This window comes from Oncorhynchus tshawytscha, linkage group LG13 (assembly GCF_018296145.1).
Source record: "Oncorhynchus tshawytscha isolate Ot180627B linkage group LG13, Otsh_v2.0, whole genome shotgun sequence".
Classification (NCBI taxonomy): domain Eukaryota; kingdom Metazoa; phylum Chordata; class Actinopteri; order Salmoniformes; family Salmonidae; genus Oncorhynchus; species Oncorhynchus tshawytscha.
In genome coordinates, this window is record NC_056441.1 from 58,640,808 (window position 1) to 58,667,697 (window position 26,890).

The window sequence follows — 26,890 nt, forward strand, 5'->3', positions numbered from 1 at the left end:
ACATGAAAATGATTGTTTTCCCTACTGTAAAATACCTGTTATTATATCTGTGATAATGCTTTCTACAGGGGTGGAAAAAGTACCAAATTGTCATATTTGAGTAAAAGTAAAGATACCTTAATAGAAAATGACTCAAGTAAAAGTAAAAGTGATCCAGTAAAATACTACTTGGGTAAGAGTCTAAAAGTATTTGGTTTTTATTTAAGTATCAAAAGCAAATGTAATTTCTCGAGTATCAAAATTAAAAGTATAAATCATTTCAAATTCCTTATATTAATCAATCCAGACGGCACCATTTTCTTGCGTTTTTAAATGTAAATATAGCCAGGGCCACACTCTAACACTCACACATAATTTACAAACGAAGCATTTGTGTTTAGTGAGTCTGCCAGATCAGAGGCAGTAGGGATGACAATGGATGTTCTGTTGTGCGTACATTTGACTATTTTCTAGTCCTGCTAAGCATCCAAAACGTGTCAGGGAAAATGTATGGAGTAAAAAGTACTTTTTTTTTTTTTTAGGAATGTAGTGAAGTAAAAGTAACTAGTCAAAAATATAAATAGAAAAGTAGATACCATAAAAACTACTTAAATAATACTTTAATGTATTTTTATGTAAGTACTTTACACCACTGGATTTCTGCACTCACGTGGTGGGTACTTATTAACCATGGGTCAAAACATATTTAAGCAAACGTTTTTATTGTTTGATCATAAGAATGAATAGATTTCCCTAAAATGTTGCCTGATGTATTACTAACGGATACAAATGATTTAGCCTACTCATTCAGCAGTTTTATCACAATTATTTGAGGGTTGGACCATGTGCAGAGATTGAGAGGGAGATAGAGAGAGTTAAAGAGAGTATTGATGCAGAGATTATAGAAGACACTGTGAAAACGCTCTACAAACTGCTGGAGAAGATCCATAAGTAGGGAGAGAAGGTGGAAATAAAAGAGAATGTGTTGGAGAAGGCAAGGAGTGGAGAGTGAAAAGGAGGAAATGAAGAAGAAGAAGGAGGGGTAGAGAGGGAGGAGAAGGTGGCAATGCAGAGTTAGGTGGTGAAGAAGAGGGAGTAGGTAGTGATGAAAGACAAGGGGCTGGAAAAGCAGAAAGAGAAACTGGAGAAAAAGAGCAAGAAGCTAGACATATTGGAGAAAGTTGGAAAGTTGGGAGTTGGAAAAGAAGAAAGAGAAGTTGGAGAGGAAGAATAAGATAATGGAAAGGTTGAACGTGGATGTGAATAAGAGAAGGTAGAATATTACAAGAACAGGAGAGATTATTAAACAATTAAGTGAATGAGATTGACAAAATAAAAGTAGATGTCAAAGAGAAGGCAAAGGAGGAGACGCAGAAAGTGACAGGTGGAGTTGAAGTGATGGAAGGAGAAGATCGAAAGAGAAAAAAAAGTGGAGCAAGAGGGAGAAGTTTGAGAAGAGGAAGAGTAGGATGGAGAGAAAAACCATATACACATAAAGCCATTCATGAACCACTTTGCTCTGAGCACTGTGAGCCTACATTTAAAAAACATCTGTTAATTCATCTGAGAGAACCGCAAAGTTGCGCTGTAGGGTAGTCTCCTATAACACACTGCAATTTATAAATGCACGATTCAACGACAACAACGGTGGAGGTCGCTGTTTCCAAATCAACGCTTTCTAATTGAAACATCAATGAACTCTAACAAAACACTATCAAATAGGCCTACAGGCTCTAGAAAAACTAATAAAGCGGGAAGGTGTCAAAAAGTCTTAGGGTTGGTAAATATTTTTGATCTCGTAAATAAAGGTCGTAAATGGATCAATAATCAAACCAATCCGAATCAATTTAGTGTATGAAGTTAACGTTTAATAGTCAATAATGCACTTTTCATAGATCAAAATACACAGTTGAAAAGCTCTTAGTAGAGGAGAGCTGAGTAAAGATCGATCTCATTGTTGATGATAGGGACCCTCTAGTGCTCGTGGGTGGTACTCCGGAACTCTTGTGAATAGAGCTCGTACGACGAAGGGGGATGGATGCAAGCAAAGGACAAGAAGACCCTCTCAAACTCTCTCAAACTCTCTAGACACGGGACAATTTGGAAGCATTGTAGTCCTGTTTCGATGCACATCATTATTTGACGGGACTATAGGAGATATTTACCTTCACCACATCACTCTTTAATTTGTAGTCTTCCCTGTGTGAATTAATAATGTTCTTGAACGTTTTAATGTGGTGCATGATAGCACTGGACACCGCGCGCATCGCATCATCTCTGGAGTTACAACCTGGCATGTGAGTGAATTTAGAGTTGCTCGAATATTGTATGTTGAATCATCTAATACATGAGCACACTACAGCCTTCACGTGTCTGTCTCTGAGACACATGAACATTTGAGTCTGTAAATAACCAAAACTAATAATTCATTTCGCGGCTCTTCAATGGAAATGTGTTATTGCAGCATGTTTCAACATGCTTTTGGTTAAAGGGATCAACCACAGCCTCTTATCATGCTTATTAGGCTTTGTTGTCACTGTTTTCTACTGTTGGATACGAACGTTATATCTGTACGGTGTACTCTTGTCTTTTTTGACTGCACAACAGTAATCTGGATGCATTTGTCCTCTAGGCGTCGCCCTTTGTGGACCCCACGTAAAATAAAGCATATTACTTTACCCGGCAAGCATGATCATTATTATGCTGAGGATGTAAAGGAATGTGCATTTCTCGAGAGACTTCGCGAAAAGAATGAGCTTGTGCAGGACACGCATTCAGGAGGATATTTTCATGACTATAAGAGCCTAAAACTTCCCTTAGCTAATTCACCTAGCCTGCTGTCTATTGAACCCAGATGGTGTGTGCAGATGCAGAAATACACATTTGGACACAAGTGTGTTATATATCCCTGTTCTGACAACATCTTGATATATTTATGATGGATGGTATGTAGATATTAAGCTGCTGAATACCTTGGCATTTTCATTGGCGGACAGGAAGACATGCACAAAGTCACGGCACGCACACAAACAAGTGCACACATTCTGACATATTTTCTCTGACGAGATAATAAACTGGTATTGCCTGGGAAGTTTTATTGGTTGTTTTATTGGGTATCTGGAACACTGTCCAAGTCCAGCAGAGTATTTGAGAACACGAGTCTAGGGAATTCTAAAGGAGAACAGACCAAAACCTAAATGGTTTTACTTTACATGATTTAACGCATGGCAGGTAACTCACAAGCCATCTAGAATGAGATACTCCTAACAATGGCCAATTATTGCTGAATTCAATCCAATTGCTAAATTCCCAGGTCTATCTGGTGTTGTGAATAGACATACGATAGCACATCTAGGTAATGTATGTCACTGTGTCTGTTGGAATGTGTGCACCTGCTTCCTCTTGGATTGTTTCAGTGTTTCCCCTGCGTCGGCGTGCTCCCTGGGAGACACACACACACACACCTCATCTGGGGTGAACACGCTGGGCACCCGTCAAGACGCTGGAGGGTCTGGAGCTGCTGGGTGGTTCATGATAAGGGTCAGCAACTCTGGTGTCAGAGGGAGGAGAGTAAAAACTCTCTCTCTCTCTCATTGACCTCAACCCTGACCCTCTCCTGTCCTGTGTACCCATCGCTAATAACTTGATGGATATCTAAACCGCTCATCTCCATTTTTATGCCATTGTAAATCAATGATTCAATGGATGATAACAACATGGTATATAACAATGTAGCCCTAGTATCCAGAGTAATTATAGTGTTACTACACAGGTATACAAGCTACTTAATGTAAAGTGTTACAGACTGAACCGTCCTCTCTGTGTCTCTGCAGGCCTAATGTGTGTGCGGAGCAGGAGTTGTCCATGCTGGGTGCACGCCAGCCCTGTGTCCAGGCCTTCACTCGGATGGTCAAGGTCTGGAAGCAAGGCTGCACCGGCCATCGCTGGTGTGTTGGCTACGAAAGGAGGTGAGTGGCACATCAATACCCTGTTGTTGTTGTTGTTGTTGTTGGATAGTTGTACTCAGTCTCTCCTATCATAACTGGGCTCATACAGATGTAGGATCTTAATTTGAGCCAGTTTGCTACAGCAGGGAAATAATCCTGCAGCAAGAGGAAATGTGAATTGTTGTGTGGATTATAATGAATGCACATTTTTGTAGGGCTTGAGGGAAAATCAAGTCTGAAATGTCAAAGTGGAAATGACAAACTTCCGAAGCCTTTTAAAACCTCAAATACACTACAAGGTTAACATTTCCTGCATTGAAGGAAAGTTCTCCTGCAACAGGTTGATCAAATTAAGATCCTACACCTGTATGTCATTTCCTTTCTGCAGAACAGGCTACTACACAGCCTACAGGCAGGTGTACAGTATGGATGTGCACAGGGTGACCAGGTGCTGCCCTGGGTGGACACAGAGGGGCAAGGAGAGGGGCTGTTTGCACCGTGAGTTCAAAGTCAAACTCTGAATATTATTTTTGTATTAACACATGTATCTATGGACAAATTTAGCACTATCGTACATATTAAATTCATTGTTGATGTGTTGTCGTGCCATGATGTGTATGAGCATTTGCAGGTGTTACTGGAGTGACCGATGTGCATTGTGTTATACAGGGGTGTGTGCTGCTACTACCTGCTTCAATGGGGGCAGGTGTGCTGAGAGAGGTGACCAGATCTGTCATTGTCCTGTAGGCTTCCAAGGAACACGCTGCCAGTATGGTGAGTGAGTCATCATGGAGTCAGAGAAAGAGAACATGTTGTGGACACTTTGCCATGGTTTTGGGGGGTTTTGTGAGGGAAGCAGAGTGAGAGAATGGTAAAAATATGAGTGAGAGAGAGTGTGAGAGACAGAGAGGGAGAGAATGAGAGAGAGAGAGTGAGAGAGTGAATGAGAGGCCAGAGAAAAACACAGAATCCTTTTCGACTAAACACATCAACATTGTAAAGGTCAACGTTTTTTAAACTTCAGTGTCCACCCTGTAACCACTAGCCCCTTTGCGGTGTATCCTTTTTACAGCCGAGCTGTGAGGCTGTGTGTAGATTAGTGAGTCCAGCCCTAGAGACTGACCTATATCCTTAAAGGAGAAAAAAATGGTAAAGTCCTAATGGACACAGTGCAGACCTTGTGCTTTCACTTTGAACAACATAAATGAGGGTTTCCTGTGGCTGCGATCGGCAGTGGCCGCTCAATGGGGGTTGCTGGGTAATTAGAGGTGGCAGAAGTGCACTATGGGAGAAAATGGGTCCTTTGAAGGCTGCTGCCCCGGGCGCTGGGGGGCTAACTCGCTGGGTAGGCCGTCATTGTAAATAAGAATTTGTTCTTAACTGACTTGCCTAGTTAAATAAAGGTAAAATATATATTATTTTAAACTCAACCCTGCCTCGATCCTCTGTCCTCCAGTCTGCAAGCTGGATTCTAATGAGGGTATGTGCAGTTTGAGCTTCTCACAGATGGAACAGACACTGCCTGTCTGGACACCAGGGCCTATATTGAAATAAAGTCATCCCATAGAGTAGGATCTGATCTAGGATCTTTGACCTTTTAGAATAGATCCTAATGAATAAGATTATATGGACAGGTGGGAACCTGATCCTAGATCAGAACTCCAACTCTGAGACACTTTGTGAATATGGGCAAATGACTAGGATTCTGTAACGCTTCAGTGGTCCATCCTGTTTATTCAAGCTAATCAGCAAGCAATCAAATAATTAAATATGAAAGCATACTAGTGGACTGCAGCATACTAGTGGCAGCATTCGCATGAAACTGAAAGCGCGAACCACTGCTTTTAATCAGGGCAAGGTGACTGGTAACATGACTGAATACAAGCAGTGCAGTTATTCCCTCCGCAAGGCTATCAAACAAGCTAAGCGTCAGTATAGAGACAAAGTAGAATCTCAATTCAACGGCTCAGACACAAGAGGTATGTGGCAGGGTCTACAGTCAATTACGGACTACAAGAAGAAAACCAGCCCAGTCACGGACCAGGATGTCTTGCTCCCAGGCAGACTAAATAACCTTTTTGCCCGCTTTGAGGACAACACAGTGCCACTGACATGGCCTGCAACGAAAACATGCGGCCTCTCCTTCACTGCAGCCGAGGTGAGAAAAACATTTAAACGTGTTAACCCTCGCAAGGCTGCAGGCCCAGACGGCATCCCCAGCCGCGCCCTCAGAGCATGCGCAGACCAGCTGGCTGGTGTTTTTACGGACATATTCAATCGATCCCTATACCAGTCTGCTGTTCCCACATGCTTCAAGAGGGCCACCATTGTTCCTGTTCCCAAGAAAGCTAAGGTAACTGAGCTAAACGACTACCGCCCCGTAGCACTCACTTCCGTCATCATGAAGTGCTTTGAGAGACTAGTCAAGGACCATATCACCTCCACCCTACCTGACACCCTAGACCCACTCCAATTTGCTTACCGCCCAAATAGGTCCACAGACGATGCAATCTCAACCACACTGCACACTGCCCTAACCCATCTGGACAAGAGGAATACCTATGTGAGAATGCTGTTCATCGACTACAGCTCGGCATTTAACACCATAGTACCCTCCAAGCTCGTCATCAAGCTCGAGACCCTGGGTCTCGACCCCGCCCTGTGCAACTGGGTACTGGACTTCCTGACGGGCCGCCCCCAGGTGGTGAGGGTAGGCAACAACATCTCCACCCCGCTGATCCTCAACACTGGGGCCCCACAAGGGTGCGTTCTGAGCCCTCTCCTGTACTCCCTGTTCACCCATGACTGCGTGGCCACACACGCCTCCAACTCAATCATCAAGTTTGCGGACGACACAACAGTGGTAGGCTTGATTACCAACAACGACGAGACGCCCTACAGGGAGGAGGTGAGGGCCCTCGGAGTGTGGTGTCAGGAAAATAACCTCACACTCAACGTCAACAAAACTAAGGAGATGATTGTGGACTTCAGGAAACAGCAGAGGGAACACCCCCCTATCCACATCGATGGAACAGTAGTGGAGAGGGTAGCAAGTTTTAAGTTCCTCGGCATACACATCACAGACAAACTGAATTGGTCCACTCACACAGACAGCATCGTGAAGAAGGCGCAGCAGCGCCTCCTCAACCTCAGGAGGCTGAAGAAATTTGGCTTGTCACCAAAAGCACTCACAAACTTCTACAGATGCACAATCGAGAGCATCCTGGCGGGCTGTATCACCGCCTGGTTTGGCAACTGCTCCGCCCACAACCGTAAGGCTCTCCAGAGGGTAGTGAGGTCTGCACAACGCATCACCGAGGGCAAACTACCTGCCCTCCAGGACACCTACACCACCCGATGTTGCAGGAAGGCCATAAAGATCATCAAGGACAACAACCACCCGAGCCACTGCCTGTTCACCCCGCTATCATCCAGAAGGCGAGGTCAGTACATGTGCATCAAAGCTGGGACCGAGAGACTGAAAAACAGCTTCTATCTCAAGGCCATCAGACTGTTAAACAGCAACCACTAACACTGAGTGGCCGCTGCCAACACACTGACTCAACTCCAGCCACTTTAATAATGGGAATTGATGGGAAATTATGTAAAATATATCACTAGCCACTTTAAACAATGCTACCTAATATAATGTTTACATACCCTACATTATTCATCTCATATGTATACATATATACTGTACTATATATCATCTACTGCATCCTTATGTAATTACATGTATCACTAGCCACTTTAACTATGCCACTTTGTTTACATACTCATCTCATATGTATATACTGTACTCGATACCATCTACTGTATCTTGCCTATGCTGCTCTGTACCATCACTCATTCATATATCTCTATGTACATATTCTTATCTCCTTACACTGTGCATAAGACAGTAGTTTTGGAATTGTTAGTTAGATTACTTGTTGGTTATTACTGCATTGTCAGAACTAGAAGCACAAGCATTTCGCTACACTCGCATTAACATCTGCTAACCATGTGTATGTGACAAATACATTTGATTTGATTTGATTTGATTTTGACTGTGGACTGTAAATATGAGAAGTAACCTGATCCAGAATTATTCTTCCTGTCTTTAAAATTCCCATGAACTTCTCTTGATCTGCTCTCCTTTCCCTCTGACCCTCTGACCCCTAACACTCTGTCATCCGGCCAACAGCGAGAGGACAACGTTTGTTAGTTGATGTTCTAAGGAAGACTCCCCCAAAAGAGATAACAGAGAACAATTAGTTACACCCCCTTTCCATGCATATGCATGCACACACGCAAACATGCACGCATGCACTCAGGCACGCACACACACACATACAAACACTGTGACACTGTCACAAGCACACACACACACATGCCTTCTCCACACACGCAGCAGGAGGAAGGTCCGGCCAGGGGTTCTCTTTGTTGCTCTTCCTCCAGCTGTGACATTTCACAGGGACGCATCAGTGTTTGTTTCTGATGGCTGCCCCGCTCGTTTGTTTGGAAAGAGCTGCTTGGGTTTTCAGGGAAGGGTGAACAACAGAGGGACACACACGTTAGTCAGGTGACAGGGAAGGGGGACAAAGATAAGCCTAGACTCATTTCCGTCAAGGTTTTTAGCATCCTGTGATTCGATTCTCTCCGTGAACACAGAAGCTTTGACGTCTTATTCCTCCTCTCTCCCTTAACATCTTTCCTTCCTCCACCTCCCAGAGAGTAGATTTATCCTCCTCTCCAGCCAGAAGGTTTAAAGCAGGGCAGCAGCCATTTTCAGCCAGCTCTCACTGAGAGGGACACTGTTCCTCTGTATTGAGTCAAATGCATAAAAAGGTCAAGGGTTAGGTTTAGAAGTTGTAAGGTTTAGGTCCAGGTTTAGTGTAATTTTAGAATTAAAAAAAAATATATATAGATACAAGGTGTGATTGTGATTAAAGGTGTGATCGAAGTAAGCTGCTTTTTGAGTTGGTGGATGTGGTTGAATGCAGCTCAATGACAGACTTGTCCCCATTTTTTTGCAATGGAAATGTGAAAATGTCTACTTTACTCTGCTTCTGAGCATTTTCCTTGGTTTCGTGTTCCAGGTCAGCAGAGAGGCTTCAACATGCCAAGAACTCTGTCAACTCACTCAGAGTAATGAAGCTGTGCTGTGTTGCTCAGAGATCCTGCCCTACCTGTCTCTGCTTCGCTGCAGTAGAGTTAGCCCTGCAGAACCATGCCTTGGCTCTCTGACTGCTAAACCTATTAAGGACAAGAAGACTGGAGAGGGGGAAGCTGTATAATGTTCTCCATGCTTTATTGGTTCTCTCCAGCATAGCATTCAGGTTTGGGGTGACCTAGATGTGAGTGTGGTGGTTGTAATACTATGGCGATTCTGCCTTGGTAAGAGAATTGTAGTCTTTGTGATGTCTTAATGACGAGCACAGCTTACGCAGATACAGTAAGGGTTTTATTTTGTTTAGTTAATATGATGTGTAAAGTATACCTATGCCAGTACCCAGTACCTGGGTTAGAGCATGAGGTAGTGGATGCAGAGCTGTTCTCTCACCTCTTTTAAAGGTAGACTCAGGCCTCCCGAGTGGCGCAGCGGTCTGCATCACAGTGCTAGAGGCGTCACTACATACCTGGGTTCGATCTCGGGCTGTATCACAACCGGCCGTGATCGGGAGTCCCATAGGACGGCACCCAGCCGCTAGGGAAGGATTTGGCTCGGGAGGCTTTACTTGGCTCATCGTGCTTTAGCGACTCCTTGTGGCGGTCCGGGTGCCTGCAAGCTGGCTTCGGTCGTCAGGTGAACAGTGTTTCCACCGACACATTGGTGCGGCTGGTCCAGGTTAAGCTGGCGGGTGTTTGGCAGGTCATGTTTCAGAGGATGCATGACTTGACCTTCGCTTCCCGAGGACGTTGGGGAGTTGCAGCGATGAGACAAGATTGAAATTGGGGAGAAAAAGGGGGTAAAATACCACCCAAAAATATTTAATACAATAAAAAAAGTATACTCAGTCGAATTGACTTTGCCACAAGCAGCACCACAGATATTGAGATGAGCGAGATAGAAAACTTTGCGCTCACACAGTCTCACACAGCGCATGTTACGGTGTGGTCGCCACGGGACCAAAACCGTGGAGAAGAGGGGAGAAGTTGAGTCTTGTGCTTCAACACTCTTAGTTGTTGCGGAAATTGACCCACTATGCTGTTTACTTTCTGTATCTACGTCATATCGCTGAGTCTACCTTTAATAATTATAATAATATCATTCCATTAATCCACCAAGTGTTTAAAGCCTTTTACATAAAGTTTAACACATTGGAGCCACCCCACAGTACTAATACAAACCAGGTTTGGTGGGTGAATGGGACGTTTATTTAGACTTGGGCCTCTGTTCCAACCTGGAGCCATGAACCCAGCAGTTGTAGTCGCTCAGGGAGAGCCACGCCCAGCTAGTCAGAAAAACTGTTGGATTGTGGAGATGGAGAGGAGTGTTGAGCGAAGGGGCACACGATGGTGGCAGAATGTAGGGTAGACTTCAGACCATATCATTAGAAATATATCAGAATGTTAACATACAGTATATAACCATAGTATTTCAAGTGTCAAGGTTTTAATGTCACGTTCACAAGTACAGTGAAATGCCTCTCTTACAAGCTCCAAACCCAACAATGCAGTAATCAATATCAATGTAGCACAAAAAATAACACAAGGTAGAACAAAAACACACAAGAAATAAAAATAAGAAATAAGAAGAACAGGAGAAAGTAAGTAATCATTCTATCTATATGCAGGGTCAGTTCCAGTAGCATATTTACAATGTGCAGGGATACTGAGTGACAGAGCTAGATATGTATAGGGGTAGCAACGACCATATTTTGACATATTCCAATGAGACCATCTCATGGTTGCGTGGTTAATTCGATACATCTTTAATGAAGATGAAACACGAACCATACAAAAACAATAAACGTAACGTGCCTCTTCATACCAGCGCCTCTCCGCTTTCACCTGCCTCTGATTGAGAACCGCCTCAGGCAACCATAGACTTTGCTAGAAAACTCCACTAAGCCACAATCCCAAAACCTACGAAAAACCCCCATACAAAAACACAACACAAAATAAACCCATGTCACACCCTGGCCTGACCAAATAAATAAAGAAAACACAAAATACTAAGACCAGGGCGTGACACACGGACTCACTCTGTGTGCAATAATAGTGTTTTAACATGGTTTTTGAATGACATCTCTGTACACCACACTTACAGTTATCTGTAAGGTCCCTCAGTCAAGCAGTGAATTTCAAACACAGATTCAACTACAAAGACCAGGGAGGTTTTCCAATGCCTCACAAAGAAGGGCACCTATTGGTAGATCTTTTATTGTCTTTTTGCATATATTGAATATCCCTTTGAGCATGGTGTCATAGGAGGCCAATTGTCCACCTGCTTCTAATCACTGATGTCAGAGAACGCTATGCTAATGCAATCTTTCAGATTGTGACACGCGGTTTGCAGCGTCGATGCTATGTGTTGTGGGTTGATGCCGCGGCCTCAGCGCTCTCCGCAACGTGTTAAACACATGATAGGTCTGAGACTTAGCCTGGCCAATTGGACCGGTATAATTGGCTAGGTTTACGGCTCTTGGGAACACTACCCTGTCTCACTTCGTTACGCTTTTGAATGGCCGGGCTTTGGTGAAACGACACGTCGGTCCGCAGGAAGTAAGGAAGCAGGAAACAAGCAGGGACGATGAAATGCTGTGGACAGGTCACATCTGGTTTTAGCCAGAAAAGGCTGATTTTGTTCGGGGTGTTTTTGTGAAAGACTATCATGGACAGTGCCTGGGGAATTTGCTGATCTCTTGCTTTTGGTGGATTATGCAGTGAAATGACTGAGCTGTGAAAGTCAAGAGTGTGTCTCTCACACATACTGTGTGTTCCTTCCAAGTCAGCCGATAGCTACACCCCATCTGAGTTTGATCAGGTCCGTTTTATCTGTTAGAACAGAAACATTTCTGGTGTCGCAGCATGACATTTATCAAGTTCAAGTAAGAGAGTGGGGTTCCAGGGGTTAGTCACTTTCAGGTAGTTGGCTGACTGAGATTCTGTTTTTAGCACTCTGTAAAGATACTGATACTGCACATCTGAAGTTCTCAATTGTCCCCTAGATCTGTCAGTTATACAGAGAGAGATACTGTTAGACACTCTTCCCCCTTTCCCAGAGGCTCTGTTTAACTCTCTCTCTCTCAGTAGGAGTTTCCTGTAATGACTTGCTAGTTAGCAGACAGAAAAAATAGCCCAGGGCATTCTTTCTGTGGTACCTTGCTTGAATAATGTTCCTCTGTCTATGAGGAAATTAACCCTCTCGACCCATGTTTATTTCTCCCAGAGGCAAACATCCTGCAACATTGTGTGTGTGTGTGTGTGTGTGTGCGCGCGTGTGCGTGCGTGCGTACATGCGTGTGTGTGGAGATTTCCTGAACAAAGTCAAGTAGCACTGTCTGGGGTCTGAGACCACTGAGGACAGCTGCTAGTAGTCTCCTGACTCTCCTACTTCTCAGCACTGGGGGACTGTGATGATGTGTGATTGTGTGTATATTTGGATAGCTCTGGGCAGAATCATACTTTGTAGACTAGAGAATCTGTGTATAATATGGCCCTGGAGAGTTGTGGTCAGACTATGCTCCCGGACATTCCAATCTTAATCAGACCTTAAGGAAATGAATCCTGGTGGACTGTGTCTATCATGTCTGACTGTCTCAGTGTTCTGTTGTGACGGTGGCGATGGGTTCATTTTGGGATTGGGAAGACACTGTCATCTATACCGGTAGTCTTGGGGCATTTTATAATGTGCTCTATGACCCATTTATACCCATTCTTATTTAACCATACAGGCCAATGCTTAGTCTCACATCTGTAAAGCTTGGATTGAAAACCTTGCATTATGAGTAGAGGGAAAACCAGAGTGGATATGATGAGAACATTCCACTGGATTCCTCTATTGATTTCTATAAAAAGAGAGAACCTGTGACTGTCTGTGAGATAGTCTGTTTCACTTCAGCAGGTGTGTGTGTGTGGGAGTGTTTGTTGGCTGATTGGACAGTCTCCCTTCTCTGAGTCTTTTGCCCGCTATGGAATTTCTCTCTGGTTAGTCCCAATCCCACAGGAGTCCATGAAGGAAACTGACTGTTTTGTTTGGGCTCCTGGGTAACAGGAGCACTTATTGGTCTGATAATGTTGTGACTGTGAGACAAAAGACCAGACTTATTTGCCTTTAAACTGAAAGGGCTTGGAAAGTCAACTGTTGTGGTTTGCAGTTTACTCGCTGTCATCTGACAAAGGGATGACATAATCTCATCTGTAACTGACATCTACGCTCCAGATTCCTTGGGTCTTAGCTCTGTTCAATCCCTGGATCAGTCTGAATTCTAAATGGAAGGAGGAGGACCTGGTTAACAGATGAAGTGCCTGATGTGATTCTAATCCCCCTGCCTGTGTTTGGGATCAAGATTAATACCCTGCATCTGGTTGTAATGAGTACAGGTTACATTGTTTATTCTGGACCATTTCAAGAATGTCTTTCGGATTCCTTGAACAGAAATATGTTCCGTGTGCCCTGTGCTGATAAAGTTTCAGGAGACTGAAACATTGCTTGGTTTATGTAGCGAGCTTTAGCGGGAACCGTTGGATGACCACTGACAGGTCGGTCTGTGGGTTGGCTGGCGGCACCCTTGTTCTTGTTCAAATCAGCTTTGAGGTCTGGTCAGAACTCCTGAACACAGACGTCCACCCTCTCACCCCTCCACCCCCAGACACAGCTCCCAACCCCCCCAAAACTAGACAGCTTGATTAGCTGCTTAGTAACAAGGCAGGTGTAACCTTCATGAACTTCCCTCTCAGTAGCGGTGTGTGGGTAAAATCACTGGGGAAGCCCCCTCACCCCCATATTACAACCTATACTGTATGTGTTGTGATAATTGCGTCATTTGCTGTTAACTCATATGCCTTGCCACTGTGATATATAGGCCTAAAGGCCAAGACAATAATAAGACAGCGGCAGAATATATTAAACCACACCTTTGTTTCATCACAAAACCGGAGAGCAACCTCTGTCCAGTGAAGTCCACAAAACATATTGCATGTAACAGACAGTTACATGACCTACAGCATGCTTAAGCCAGTTAATGTTTCCGACATTTTCTGACCACTAAACAACTATCGATTTAGAAGTGTTACCGTAAACAGGAGTTACAGGAGGAGCTAATACAGGGACGACTAAAAGATACCAAAAAACAATTTAGTCCAATTAACAAAAGCTAAATATGATGTGGCTGTCCATGTTTCGTGCAAGATAACATGTTGACTCACCCTACTTGTAGAGAAACGCCAATGCCATCCTCCTCTCTTTCATGTTGACGAAACGGTCTATCACTCTGTCATACAGTATATGCTTGTATTTTTTGTTGTCCTAGGCTACCAGGCTAATTGCTTGCCCGCTAGTCTTCCATTTATGGGCAACGTTAACTAGTTAATATTAGCCTTCTATATCTAGCTACTGTACATATTGAACTTCCATCTTCTCAGGCCAGATGCACAACAACGTATGAATGAATGGTTGGATCAGAATCGCCATTATACGGAGAATTAAATCCAATCCCTATCTCCATCCATGGATAATTTAGGAAAGGTCCAATTTTAGCTATCTAGTTAGCTATCCACCGGAGGACAACGACACAACGTGATGCAACAATTCAAGTTGTTTCTGTTAATGATGTATGCTCTCAAAGTGATTTGATAGGAGAGACGCCAAATCCAAGCTGACACTTTTTTTCCCCCGCCAGGAAGGCTCGCTCAGTTTAGCTCAACGATCAGGAAAATAATGGAACACAGAGAGACGAAAGATAAATTAAAAGTGTTGTTACATTTTTGGGGGAAGCCTGGCTTCCCTTGGCGTCCATGAACACACACCACTGTTCCCTCTAGAAGTTTGGTTCCTAGTTTTCTTAATAATGTCTTAGTTTTATAACCACTGGATGACATTCTCATTAGTCTCTCCTATTTAGAACATTAGACAAGTTCATGTTTTTGTTTCTATGGTTTCGCAATTACTGTTTTCCAGGCGTATAACTGGATCCTACGCATTTACAGCCTCCCTTTTTTTATTTAGAAGCAGAATTGGTGCATCTAAGACCCTATTGTCCTTGTGCCATTTGGGGTCAGTCAGAAACATCCTAAAATCTTATGGCACTTGCCTTTTCACTTTATCGTTCCAGTAATGCACAACATCTAATTTAGAAATGGTGAAAAGCCCAACAGTTCTATTCAGAAACACTTAACAGAAAGTTCTAACAGTTCTATTCAGAAACACTTGCTGTAAATGTGGAGTAATCAAACTTGTCCAACTGATTGACTGTAACTGTACACAGATTATGTCCAGCTCTGTAGGAACAAATTGCCTGATGCAGAGTTGTATAACTTCTGGGGGCACTGCCTGACAGACTTTACCCAACACATCCGAGACAGAGCCGTCAATAAGGGCGGATTATTGAATTGCTAAACATGTACAAATAAACAAAAATCCCCATAAGCGTACATATTTGAAGCTGTAAAAATGTTTAAATGGTCACAATGGTGCCAAAGAATGTTTGAGAGAAGTTTGAGTCTGGACTGGGTTTTCTTTTACTGTAATTAATATCTGCTTTTGTGAGAGAAGGCTTGGTCAGCGGTGTAAGCGCTGGTCCACTGGGAGGCCCTAAGGCAGGGAAGGTTGCTTTGGCTTTTCAACTGACGCTGCTGTGTTAAAACTAGAATAACGCCTTAGGTTTTTTTCCACACATGATGTCACATATGTTGCTGGTCGAAGAGTGTTTTTCTGACCGACAGGATGTGGAAGGTGTGGAGGTCTGAGGTTTGTGACTCGTGTGAAGCCGCCAGCTTCCCACCGCGAGATAGTGACCTTCTCCTGCACCTCCACAGGACCATCACGCACCAGGAGAGAGACTCCATTTTCGGTAATGTCTGATGTCTGACGTTAATAGCTACATCTCTGCTAATCTTTCATTTGGTCATTGGGTACGTGCTGCAGTTTGCAGCTCGTAAAAATGATTTTTCTGTGGGTTGCGAGCAGTCAAGAGATCAGACCTTCCTCAAAAGCAAAGCAGGTGCAGAGTTGGCTTTGTGAGGACAAGGCAGAGACAGAGGGTTTGGGTCACTTAGACAGGCCAAGGTTTCACTTACTGCCAAAACACCCTCCACTGAACTGACCCTGCTTAGATATAGATCTCATAATTCCATCATATGACTGATAAAATGATCATAGAAGCTTATTAAAAGTTTTTTATTGATATTTTTCCAGTTGTAAGAGCTGCAAGCGATTCTGCTGTAAATGTGGGATGTGTGTGGACTGTGGAACCATGTGTCTGAGTGTAGATAGAAGCATCAAGTTAGAACTGACAGGCATACATACCCTGAGTGCCCAGTGTGCTACGTGCTTAGCATTAGCAGCATTAGGGCCATAATGGCTACCATATGGCAATGAACTTCCCTGAACGCTAAACAAACAATTCCTTATTGCTTCTGTGCATTAAGGTGCTGTGTTTACCACGTTAGTAGCGAGGATCCTGGGTAATCATCTGTGAGATTCACCATATGCCCAACGATCTGCTCTGAGCTGAGATTCCCTCAGTAGCAGTGGAACACTAGATCAAATTGATGGTTCTTTTCCTGGAGGACCTGATTGAGAGCAGTCTCAGCCTCACCCAGCGCCAGCCTACGGGCTAAATGAGGTCAAAAGAGAGTGGGTTCTCTGTCTAATTACATGGTACAATAAAGGTCATTTAATCTTGGTAAAATAAAAGTGCTATTCTATAATTTGTTTTCTTCTACCTTTCACAACCTATGTGAAACTAAATAGGAATAGGTTTAGATGCAATCATAAGAGAGAACATTCTCCAAAACATACCTCCAATACGCCTCATATAAATCAACAACATGTAGCAAAAACAGAAGAAATCTACCGGTTTCTATCTGTCTAAGCCATTAACCATCCGTCACCGTGAGCAGATTCCTGAGGCTTTCTCCCTTCCTGAGCTCTCAGCACATTACCAGTGAATTGGCCGTGGATCAGTGGGGCAGGAATGGCCTTTCCAGGTGTACTAGGCCTGTGTTAGAGTCAAGGATAGAAGGATAGAGGCTCCTAGGGAGTTAGAGGAACTGCCTTACTGGAAGACACAGTGGAAGGCTGATCGGATCAAAATAAGAGATACAGTTCAGTATTGTATGTTCAGAGTTGGCCCAGATGGAGCTAGAGAGGCCATTTGAACAGACAGCACATGTTTGTTTGTTTCCTTTTTAATGGACAGCCAACCTCCTGGGGGCTCAAGGGGAGAACTGAGACATCAAGTTGTTCTGCTCTTGGTGTTCCATTGTAGGTACTCAATGTTAACGTTAAACATTATTTACACATATTTGAATATATATGGTGAGACTACGTAAGGAATAGGGTGTCTTTTGGGACGCAGGGTTAGATGTATCTTTATGCTCAGATCTGTGGGCAAAACATCAGTGCTTTAGGTTTGTATGTTCAGACTTATGTCGCCTCCATATTTAGGTGTGACAAACATAATGCTTGGCTGTGCAGTCTTGAACATTTTAATACTGTACATTCAACAAACGTGATTGATCATGTTGCGTCAAGTACACTGCACACAGATGGGCTGTCAATCACACTGCTCGTCATTATTTACCGGGTTCTGATTACACCTTTCAACCATCCCATGTTTTATTACGACTGACCATCCACAGGGGGGATACTCAAACTGTGTAGGAACACTAGTATTATTCATATCAACACTGGGCCTGGGAAGACCTACTGGTGTTTGTCATCCTTCTGTCCATAGCTGACCCTTCACATAGATCTGCTGCATAGGCTGCAGTTTATTTGAGTGAGTGAGTGCTTCATCTCCCGAGGGTGACAGTTGTGTGATTATGCTTATGTACAAAGGCAAGCCCAGCACCCAGTTTTCATCATTCAACTCATTTGTCCAGTGCCCAGAGAAAACAAATACAGTTTTATGAACTCCATAAAAAATGAAAGAGTGAATTTATGTGCACAGCAAAGACCCGGGCAAACAATCAGCGTCCTGTAAATCTTATTCAAACATGTACTCTGTGAAAATCCTTATTATATTGGGTCATAAATCCATGTCCTACACTAAATCAAATCAAAATCAAATCAAATTTTATTTGTCACATACACATGTTTAGCAGATGTTATTGCAGGTGTAGGGAAATGCTTGTGCTTCTAGCTCGAACCGTGCTGTAATATCTAACAATTCACAACAATACACACAATACACACAAACATAAAAGTAAAATAATGGAATTAAGGAATATATAAATATTAGGATGAGCAATGTCGGAGTGGCATAGACTAAATACAGTAGAATAGAATACAGTATATACATATGAGATGAGTGAAGCAAAAATATGTAAACATTATTAGTGAGTGGTGTTCCATTATTAAAGTGGCCAGTGATTTCAAGTCTATGTATATGGGGCAGCAGCTTCTAAGGTGCAGGGTTACGTAACTGGGTGGAAGCCGCCTAGTGAGGGGCTATTTAACAGTCTGATGGCCTTGAGATAGAAGCTGTTTTTCAGTCTCGGTCCCAGCTTTGATGCACCTGTACTGACCTCACCTTCTGGATGATAGCGGGGTGAACAGGCAGTGGCTCGGGTGGTTGATGTCCTTGATGATCTTTTTGGACTTCCTGTGACTTTGGGTGCTCTAGGTGTCCTGGAGAGCAGGTAGGTTGCCCCCGATGTTGTGTTAGGCAGACCGCACCACCCTCTGGAGAGCCCTGCAGTTGCTGGCGGTGCAGTTGCTGTACCAGGCAGGGATACAGCCCAATAGGATGCTCTCAATTGTGCACCTGTAAACGTTTGCGAGGGTTTTAGGTGCCAAGACAAATTTCTTCAGCCTCCTGAGGTTGAAAGGATTCAGCGGTGTTTCAGTCTCCGGGGCATCCTCACGATCTTCAGTGGAAGTTGTACTGTAAGTTGCCAAAAACTCTCTTTGTGCATTGTGTTCCAATATCCAGGAGTTCTTGTCGGCTATATAGAGTGTACGTCATGCTGTACTGAGTGAATAAACTAAGAACTATTAAGTAAATTGCTGCTAATTCACAAAATCTCGGTAAACACTGAGCCTCACGTTGTACACACTCCGCCATTGTGTATGCCCGCGTAAACATCATGATGACAGAAGTGAGTGCTCCGGGGTGATAGTCATTTAGCTCAGTTACCTTTGCTTTCTTGGGTACAGGAACAATGGTGGACAATTTGAAACAAGTGGGGACAGCAGACAGCCCACAGTCCTTGGTAGCAGGCCGTGTCGGTGGCACTGTGTTATCTTCAAAGAGGGCGAAGAAGGTGTTTAGCTGGTCTGGAAGCAAGATGTCTGTGTCCACGACGTGGTTAGTTTTCCCTTTGTAGTCCGTGATTGTCTGTAGACCCTGCCACATGCGTCTCGTGTCTGAGCCGTTGAATACAGAGTTCTTTATTCCGGTCTGCGCGATATACTGAGAACCCAGCTGGCTGTATTGACAAAGACAGTATATCCTGAGAGAGCCATGTTTCTCTGGAAGGAGATTCTCGCCCTGAGCTCGTCTATCTTATTATCCAGAGACTGAACATTAGCGAGTAATATACTCGGAAGTGGTGGATGGTGTGCGCTCCAAATACCTCTTCTCCACCAGCGGTGTTTTGGATCAGCCTCTGGAAACAGTTTAATTGCCCTGGGGGGTACGAACAAAGGACCCAATTGGGGAAAGTCGTATTCCCTGTCATAATGCTGGTGATTTACCGTTGCTCTGATATCCAAAAGTTATTTCCGGCTGTATGTAATGACACAAAAGATTTCCTGGGCTGATACACAAAAAACACACACAAAAAAAAACAAAATCCTGCAAAGTTGCTTAGGAGCTAGAAGCAGAGCTGCCCTATCTGTCGCCGCCATCTTTCTACAGCACAGAGAGAGAGACTATGGAGACAATGGCTATAGAGAGATACAGGCCACATTTACAAACTAAACAGTCATCTTTAACGCTAAAATCCTTGAGGTGTTTTTCAGTCAAACCACTGCTGTCATGACAGTACTGACAGTCCTTGAGAAAAACATGAACAGTAGTAAATATAGCATATTGCCCTTTGAAGGCAATGCTTCACATCTGTGTCGTCCACCCTCTGATGTGTTTTTATTTCTCAAAATGCCATTTCGTTTCATGGCGCAGCTAGAGGAAAACTCATGTCAAATGGATTGATTCTGCTTGAGTGACCATGTGTTCTGCATCAGATTTAAGTGCACCAGTAATTCAAGGAGTATTGAGCACAACACATTCCACAGTGCATTTTAATTCATGACATCACCTTGCTACTCTCTCACGATAGACGAAACATAAAATTGTTACGAAGGTCGAAACAGAATTCACCACAACGCCCTGATATGGCATTCTCCACTTCTACTGACTGAAACTTCTACATTCTACTTTTGTCTCCCCTTGAACTGGAGATTGATTGTTGGAACTCTCAGTGCATTTCCCCATGCTGGCAGGCTCTTGAAAAGCTCCTCTGCACGTCCTAGAATATTTTAACATTGCACTTTGACCTATGGCCTTGTTAATTAGGTCGTTGTGCCATGCCTAACAAGACATGATGTGCCCGTTCAGTCATTCGGGAGCTCAGTGAGAGTGTTGAGTAATGCACTGTGTGGCCTCGCCCACGAGTGACCCTAATTCAAGTTATCACAACAGCGAGAAATTAATGTGACTGTCTGGCTTCATATAGTTAAAAAAAACTGTTAATATTGATAACAGAAATGAGAATATCTAGATCCAATGCATTGGACTCAGTAAAAATAACTCTACAATCCTCCTTCATTTCATAGAGTTGGAGGTGGGGTCTAGCCCTCCTAACAAGACTATATGACAGACTGATGGATGGGTGGAAGGGAAGGGGTGGATGGAATGAGGGTCACTCCGAACATATGGAGCTGAAACTGAGCTTTAAGTGATTTCCAGAGGGAAAGGATCACTAAGTCATTGTAAAGTAACAGTCCCAGTGTAGTGAAAGTTCATTGAGTTTTATTATCATTTCTATATACATGTGGGCTGGTTTTTATTTCAAAATCTTTACATTGACACTGATGGCAGGATTGGTGGAAAAATTGGAAGTAGGTTTTCATTGACCTAGGTGTATTTGACAAAAGCAATGTTGGGAAAAAAAATATTTGCGACATGTGTAATGGAAATGGCAAGTATAGGAGCCATTTTAGAAAGATCGACAACATTTGTATTTGTTTGACAGGGGTGGATTTTTCTTTTGTTTAAGCTTTCTTTATTGTGACAAATGTTGATGGAAACTGTTTTTCGAATAAATTATGATTGACGAACAGGGTTGGGGAGTAACCGATTACATGTAATCCGTTACATGTAAGGGATTGCAAAAACCGGTAACTGTAATCCATTACGTTACAAGCAAAAAATATTGTAATCGGATTACAGATTACTTTTAAATTCAGAAAGGATGTTTGCAAAAAACAATCTTTGAAACTTCTCTGTTTTCTCAATGACATTCAAATCAGCATTGAAAAAAGGCGACTTCCACCGAAGTCGGCTCCTCTCCTTGTTCGGCGGCGTTCGGCGATGGACATCACCGGCTTTCTAGCCATCGCCGCTCCATTTCTCATATTCCATTGGTTTTGTCTTGTTCCATTACACACCTGGTTTTCATTTCATAATTACTGCAGGCATTTAGTCCTCTGTTTCCCCTGCATGTGTTTGTGTGTAATTGTTTGTTTGTGATGTGGATTATTGTCGGGCGCTTGACTTTTGCCATGTTCCGTGTTTTTGGCACGTTGTTGTTTTTATGTGCTGTATTTTGTGGAACGGAATTAAAGTGCGCCTGTTCACTACACTCTGCTCTCCTGCACCTGACTTCGCCTCCCGTACACACCCTTGACAGAGTCTGACCACAAGTCAGAGACCACTATGATGACACACCAAATGTGTTTGATGGATCGCAGGAAAAGAGCAGGAATAGGCTTTTGTAGGCTACAGTCCAAGCTTTGTCTTCCAATGGTGCGACTGCTGTCGGCATCCTAAGATTATCCAACTTGAATAAACGCTTGGCGGTGAGGATGACAGCAGTGGTGTAGTCTATGGCGATACGGATATCACTTATTATTGATATCTACAAAGCTCATTGATGTGAATCACACTGCTGCTCTCTCATTTAGCTATTTGCGCCGTACGGATTGTGGTTGTTGTGGACGGCTTTTCACAAATGTAAATGTGTATTTGAACCCAATAATGGTTTAATTCAATACATTTAAACTGCCTATCAATCATTGTTTTTGGAACCAGTGGACAGCCAGTGAAAAATATGCTCTTGCAACAGCTGCACAGTGCGGATCCCAGCCTGTGGAATAACAGTGGGGCTTTTATTGCTCAATCTAATTCATGCTGATTAATAAAACTTAAAGGGGCAATTTGTAGTTGCTACATCCATTTTGGACTTATGAATTATATATATTAATGTAAAGATATAATCGTATTATTATATGTAGTTGAAAGCGATGGGCTAGAAGAAGCCTACATAACCAACTCATAAAATAAAATGTAACATCCATATTGCCAGCTATGTAAACTTTAACATTGATTTGTCCTGCAATAGATGTTGTTCAAATGGTAACATACATTTTTGTCTTCTTCTAATACCTCTTAAGGGGAAAGTGATCTAAAAGTAACTGAATGTAATTAGATTATGTCACTGAGTTTAGGTAAACCAAAAGTTACGTTACCGATTACAATTTTGGACAGGTAACTAGTAACTGTAGCGGATTACATTTAGAAAGTAACCTACCCAACCCTGTTGACGAATACTTTTGAAGGTACGCGGGGCACGTGATGTTGTCACGTAACTATAAGCTATATTCCACATTTAATTCTAAATGCTTACGGCTTGCAAAGTATATTTATTTAAGCAAAACAAATAATGTTTTTTTGCAGGGACTTTCAAGAATGCCTGAATTGCTTCGCCTTGCTTTTCTGGTTGGCTGGCAAGTTTCACCATCCAATTATTTCAGATCTACTGAAGTGCAAGGTTCACCATGGCACAGACCGTGGTGATACGCTTGCACATGAGAATTATTAGAACGTGTCAAATATTTGTCAATTATTGTATTCTATCCGTGCAGTCTTTCGCGGGCTACATGGACATGAAACAGACAGGCGGTCACCAATTTATTAAAGCGCAATTTGCCTAAATGGGTAATGGAAACACTTCAACCACTACATTTTAATAGACACTGTAGGTTTTTGTGAAAAAGTAGATATTTTTTAGGTGTGACATCATTACGTCTAGCTGTTTTTAACGACACCAGATAGTTAAATGGTACCCTAGCAGGAAATTGTTGCATCTATTTTCTATATGCAAACTTTCTAAATGTCGACAAAAAATTTGTTGGACAAGTTAATGGAAACCTAGCTACAGTCTCTGTCTGACAAAATTCAGTCTGCGATTGTTGTTTACCAAGCGGATGTCTTTCATATTTTATCATTGCAATGGAACAAACAAGCTGTCGAAAATGGTGTTTGTTTTTGATCAGTAGTTCTCTGGGGAAATAACGATGCCTTGGCCTAATCATTTCAGAATACTTCTTATTTCACTTGGTATTTCCTTTTCTACTCTCTCTAGAAAAAGTATGTATCTATAGGATGTGTTAAAAATCAGATATCGCCATGATAACTGATCAATATTTTCCCCTGTCGTCTTCAGACTACATACAGTACCAGGTGGACACACCTACTCATTCATGGGTTTTTCTTTATTTTTTACTATTTTCTACATTGTAGAATAATAGTGAATACATCAAAACGATGAAATAACACATATGTAATCATGTAGTAACCAATATTTGTGTCTGTAAGGGTTATTTGACCAAGAAGGAGAGTGATGGAGTGCTGCATCAGATGACCTGGCCTCCACAATAACCCGACCTAAACCCCATTGAGATGGTTTGGGATGAGTTGGACCACAGAGTAATGGAAAAGCAGCCAACAAGTGCTCAGCATATGTGGGAACACCTTCAAGACTTTTGGAAAAGCATTCCTCATGAAGCTGGTTGAGAGAATGCCAAGAGTGTGCAAAGTTGACATCAAGGCAAAGGGTGGCTACTTTGAAGAATACATATATTTACATTTGTTTAACACTTTTTTGATAAATACATTATTCCATATGTGTTATTTCATAGTTTTGATGTGTTCACTATTATTCTACAATGCAGAAAATATCAAAATAAAGAAAAACTCTGGAATGAGTAGGTGTGTCCAAACTTTTGACAGGTACTGGATGTCCAGCAAACTGTTACAAAAGAAATGTGGGAACTCAAGACATACAGTGTGCAGGAAATCCAATTCATTGCTCTCTGAGGTTCAAATTCCAGCTATTCAGAGGAGATAAATAATAAATGAAAGTATGGGTATCGGTTCTGTCCTCCCGAGTTTTGAGACCTACAGGTTTCCGTAGAGCTGCACACCAGTGGTCCACTGCGTGAAGAGAGACATAACAGGACCTGATTTACACTGTATCTGGTGCTGTTGCACTTCAAACAGGTCAGTCTTCTGGGGGAAGGAAGAGAGATGTTCCTGGGTGGAGGGGGAAGTTTGGGGGGAGGACCGGGCCAGCAATGTCAATAACACTTAATGAGATTAGCAGGAGGGAGCTCTCAGAGGGCCTGTGGTCTATGTAAGACCATCAGAGCACCAGAGTGTTGTTCCACTGGCTGTCTGTTCTGTTCCAGGACCTGATGCGAAGCTGTAATCACCATTTGTCAGAGCACTGTCAGGGGATAAACACTTTCCATTTATTACAGATTTATACATGGACTTGTTCCACCGACGTGAAAGCACAAGCACATCCAAATTGTATAATGGTGTCCCCGAGGTATGGCTATCTTAACCCATTATCCTAAGGGACATGAGAGAGAGGAGATAGTTTGTGTTACCATTGCAATCTGTCAGAAGACACTGTGGCTAAAGCCAGGCTCATACTGTAGTTAGAAACAGCTCTTGCATCAGGGAGACAGTCTTGTGTGTTTCTTTATCAGTCTCCAGAACTGTTCTAAAAAAAAACATCACCTCCTCAAATGGACCCAACCAGTATGGGTCTGTCAGTCCGTTCTTCAGTTCTTCAGTTAGCGGCTGGTTAATCATTCAGAGCAAGGATGTGCAACTGGCTGGCCCCTGGGTTTTGTAAACCTGCGGATCAACCCAGTCCAGTGGAGGTCAGGGAGGTGGACAGCGAGCTGGGAGGAGAGGTCAAGGTTAATGTAGAGGAAGGACTCCCAAGTGTAAGAGACCCAGGAGAGTTGAGGGGTTCAGGGAGAGAGTTTATTGTAGGCCCACCAGCTTTATGGCTGGTGGATGTCAAGAATGATAAATGGGATGTTGTTATATTTCAAGCTGGACTGAAGAGTGTTTGGTATGTGTTATGGCATTCAGATTTGTTCGTCCCCTAGACCCTGGATGTACTGTATAGTTAAAAAATATATATATATATATTTAACTAGGCAAGTCAGTTAAGAACACATTCTTATTTACAATGATGGCTTACACCGGCAAAACCAAGACGACACTGGGCCAATTGTGCGCCATCCTATGGGACTCCCAATCATGGCTTGATGTGATACAGCCTGGATTCAAACCAGGTACTATAGTGACGCCTCTTGCACTGAGATGCAGTGTCTTAGACCGCTGCGCGCACACACACACACACAGTATGACCTCAGCATGGTCTAAGGGGGCTTCAGAGGGAGTGTGTCACCTGTATAGTGTTGACAAAGGAGTAGCAAATTAGGCTGGGCAGAAAGGATGAGCTGAGTGCCAAAATGAATATTTCCCTTATGTTGCCTTAACGTTGCCCTCTGGCACCAACCCAGGCCACACAGCATCTGTAAGTAAAACCCTCCACAATCTGATGTCATATGACTCGTGACTACCTGGTCTGGTCCCACCCTTAGGGGAAAACAGATGGCCGTTGTCAGGGGATACAGGTACTGATGTGACACCAAGCTCCATAATGCAGTGCAGCCTGCTGTTGCATCATGGCTTCCACTGGCCACCCACTGTGACTACGCCATCTTGTCAGCCGACTGGGAATGTCAAGTATAACTATGCTTTATGTCCCATAAAGGCTTCATTTATATCGGTCAAGTTCAAGGACCCAGATGTAGGACCTGTATCATGGTCATATTATCAGTATTATATGAAACAACCCAACTGGATATTAACTTGACTCATGACACTCTGCCTCATACATGTAATAATGCAACACTTCATGCCTTATACGCTAAAACTTCACACTTTACACCTCACTTCAACATATCCTCAGCCATCATTGTAATTATAAAATTTTCACTCATTGTGTCTTTGATTGACGCCTTTCACCTTGACATCCGTCTTGCATAAATAGTGTCTTATTCAGCCATTCCCATCATGTGATTTTAACTTAACAGCTACCAACTGTATGCTTGTGTGGTCTTGGATCAGCTCATTCAGATCCAAATTCTTCACCACACTAATAGACTGCCTCAAAGCAAATAGTTTCACATGCACTCTATGGAGTCATTCATAGTACAAATTATGAATGGGAACGTTTTTTTCTTAACACTTAATATGGGTGTTTTTTTAAGAGTTCACCCCCCTGAGTACCATTCAGTCCAACTCTATTTGAATATGATACCATGCATTACAAGGCCTCGCGGCACATAGCCCTGATTACATTAACCAATGTGTTGATATTGGACTTAAACTAACAGCTGCTTGTTTTACTGACCTCTTTCAAAAACTCACTTTCTTGTCCAGAGGAATCAGACTGATAGTTCGGTAATTATCTGAGGTAGACTTAAATAAAAGCCACTA

General features: G+C 42.9%; 1 protein-coding gene across 4 annotated transcripts in view; it reads left to right on the forward strand.

Annotated features, from left to right (window-relative positions):
• The first annotated feature begins 1,979 nt into the window (after positions 1 to 1,979).
• LOC112265390 (multiple epidermal growth factor-like domains protein 6) overlaps positions 1,980 to 26,890 on the forward strand; it is an 82,075-nt gene continuing 57,164 nt past the window's right edge. For 2 of the 4 annotated variants that reach the window (XM_042296039.1, XM_042296040.1), the window contains exons 1-4: positions 1,980 to 2,276; positions 3,813 to 3,947; positions 4,315 to 4,424; positions 4,596 to 4,700. In XM_042296039.1, coding sequence (XP_042151973.1) covers positions 2,194 to 2,276; positions 3,813 to 3,947; positions 4,315 to 4,424; positions 4,596 to 4,700 — 433 coding nt within the window. In that variant the 5' untranslated portion in view covers positions 1,980 to 2,193. The remainder of the gene's footprint in view (positions 2,277 to 3,812; positions 3,948 to 4,314; positions 4,425 to 4,595; positions 4,701 to 26,890) is intronic. The other 2 variants (XM_042296038.1, XM_042296041.1) reach the window with 2 other exon arrangements.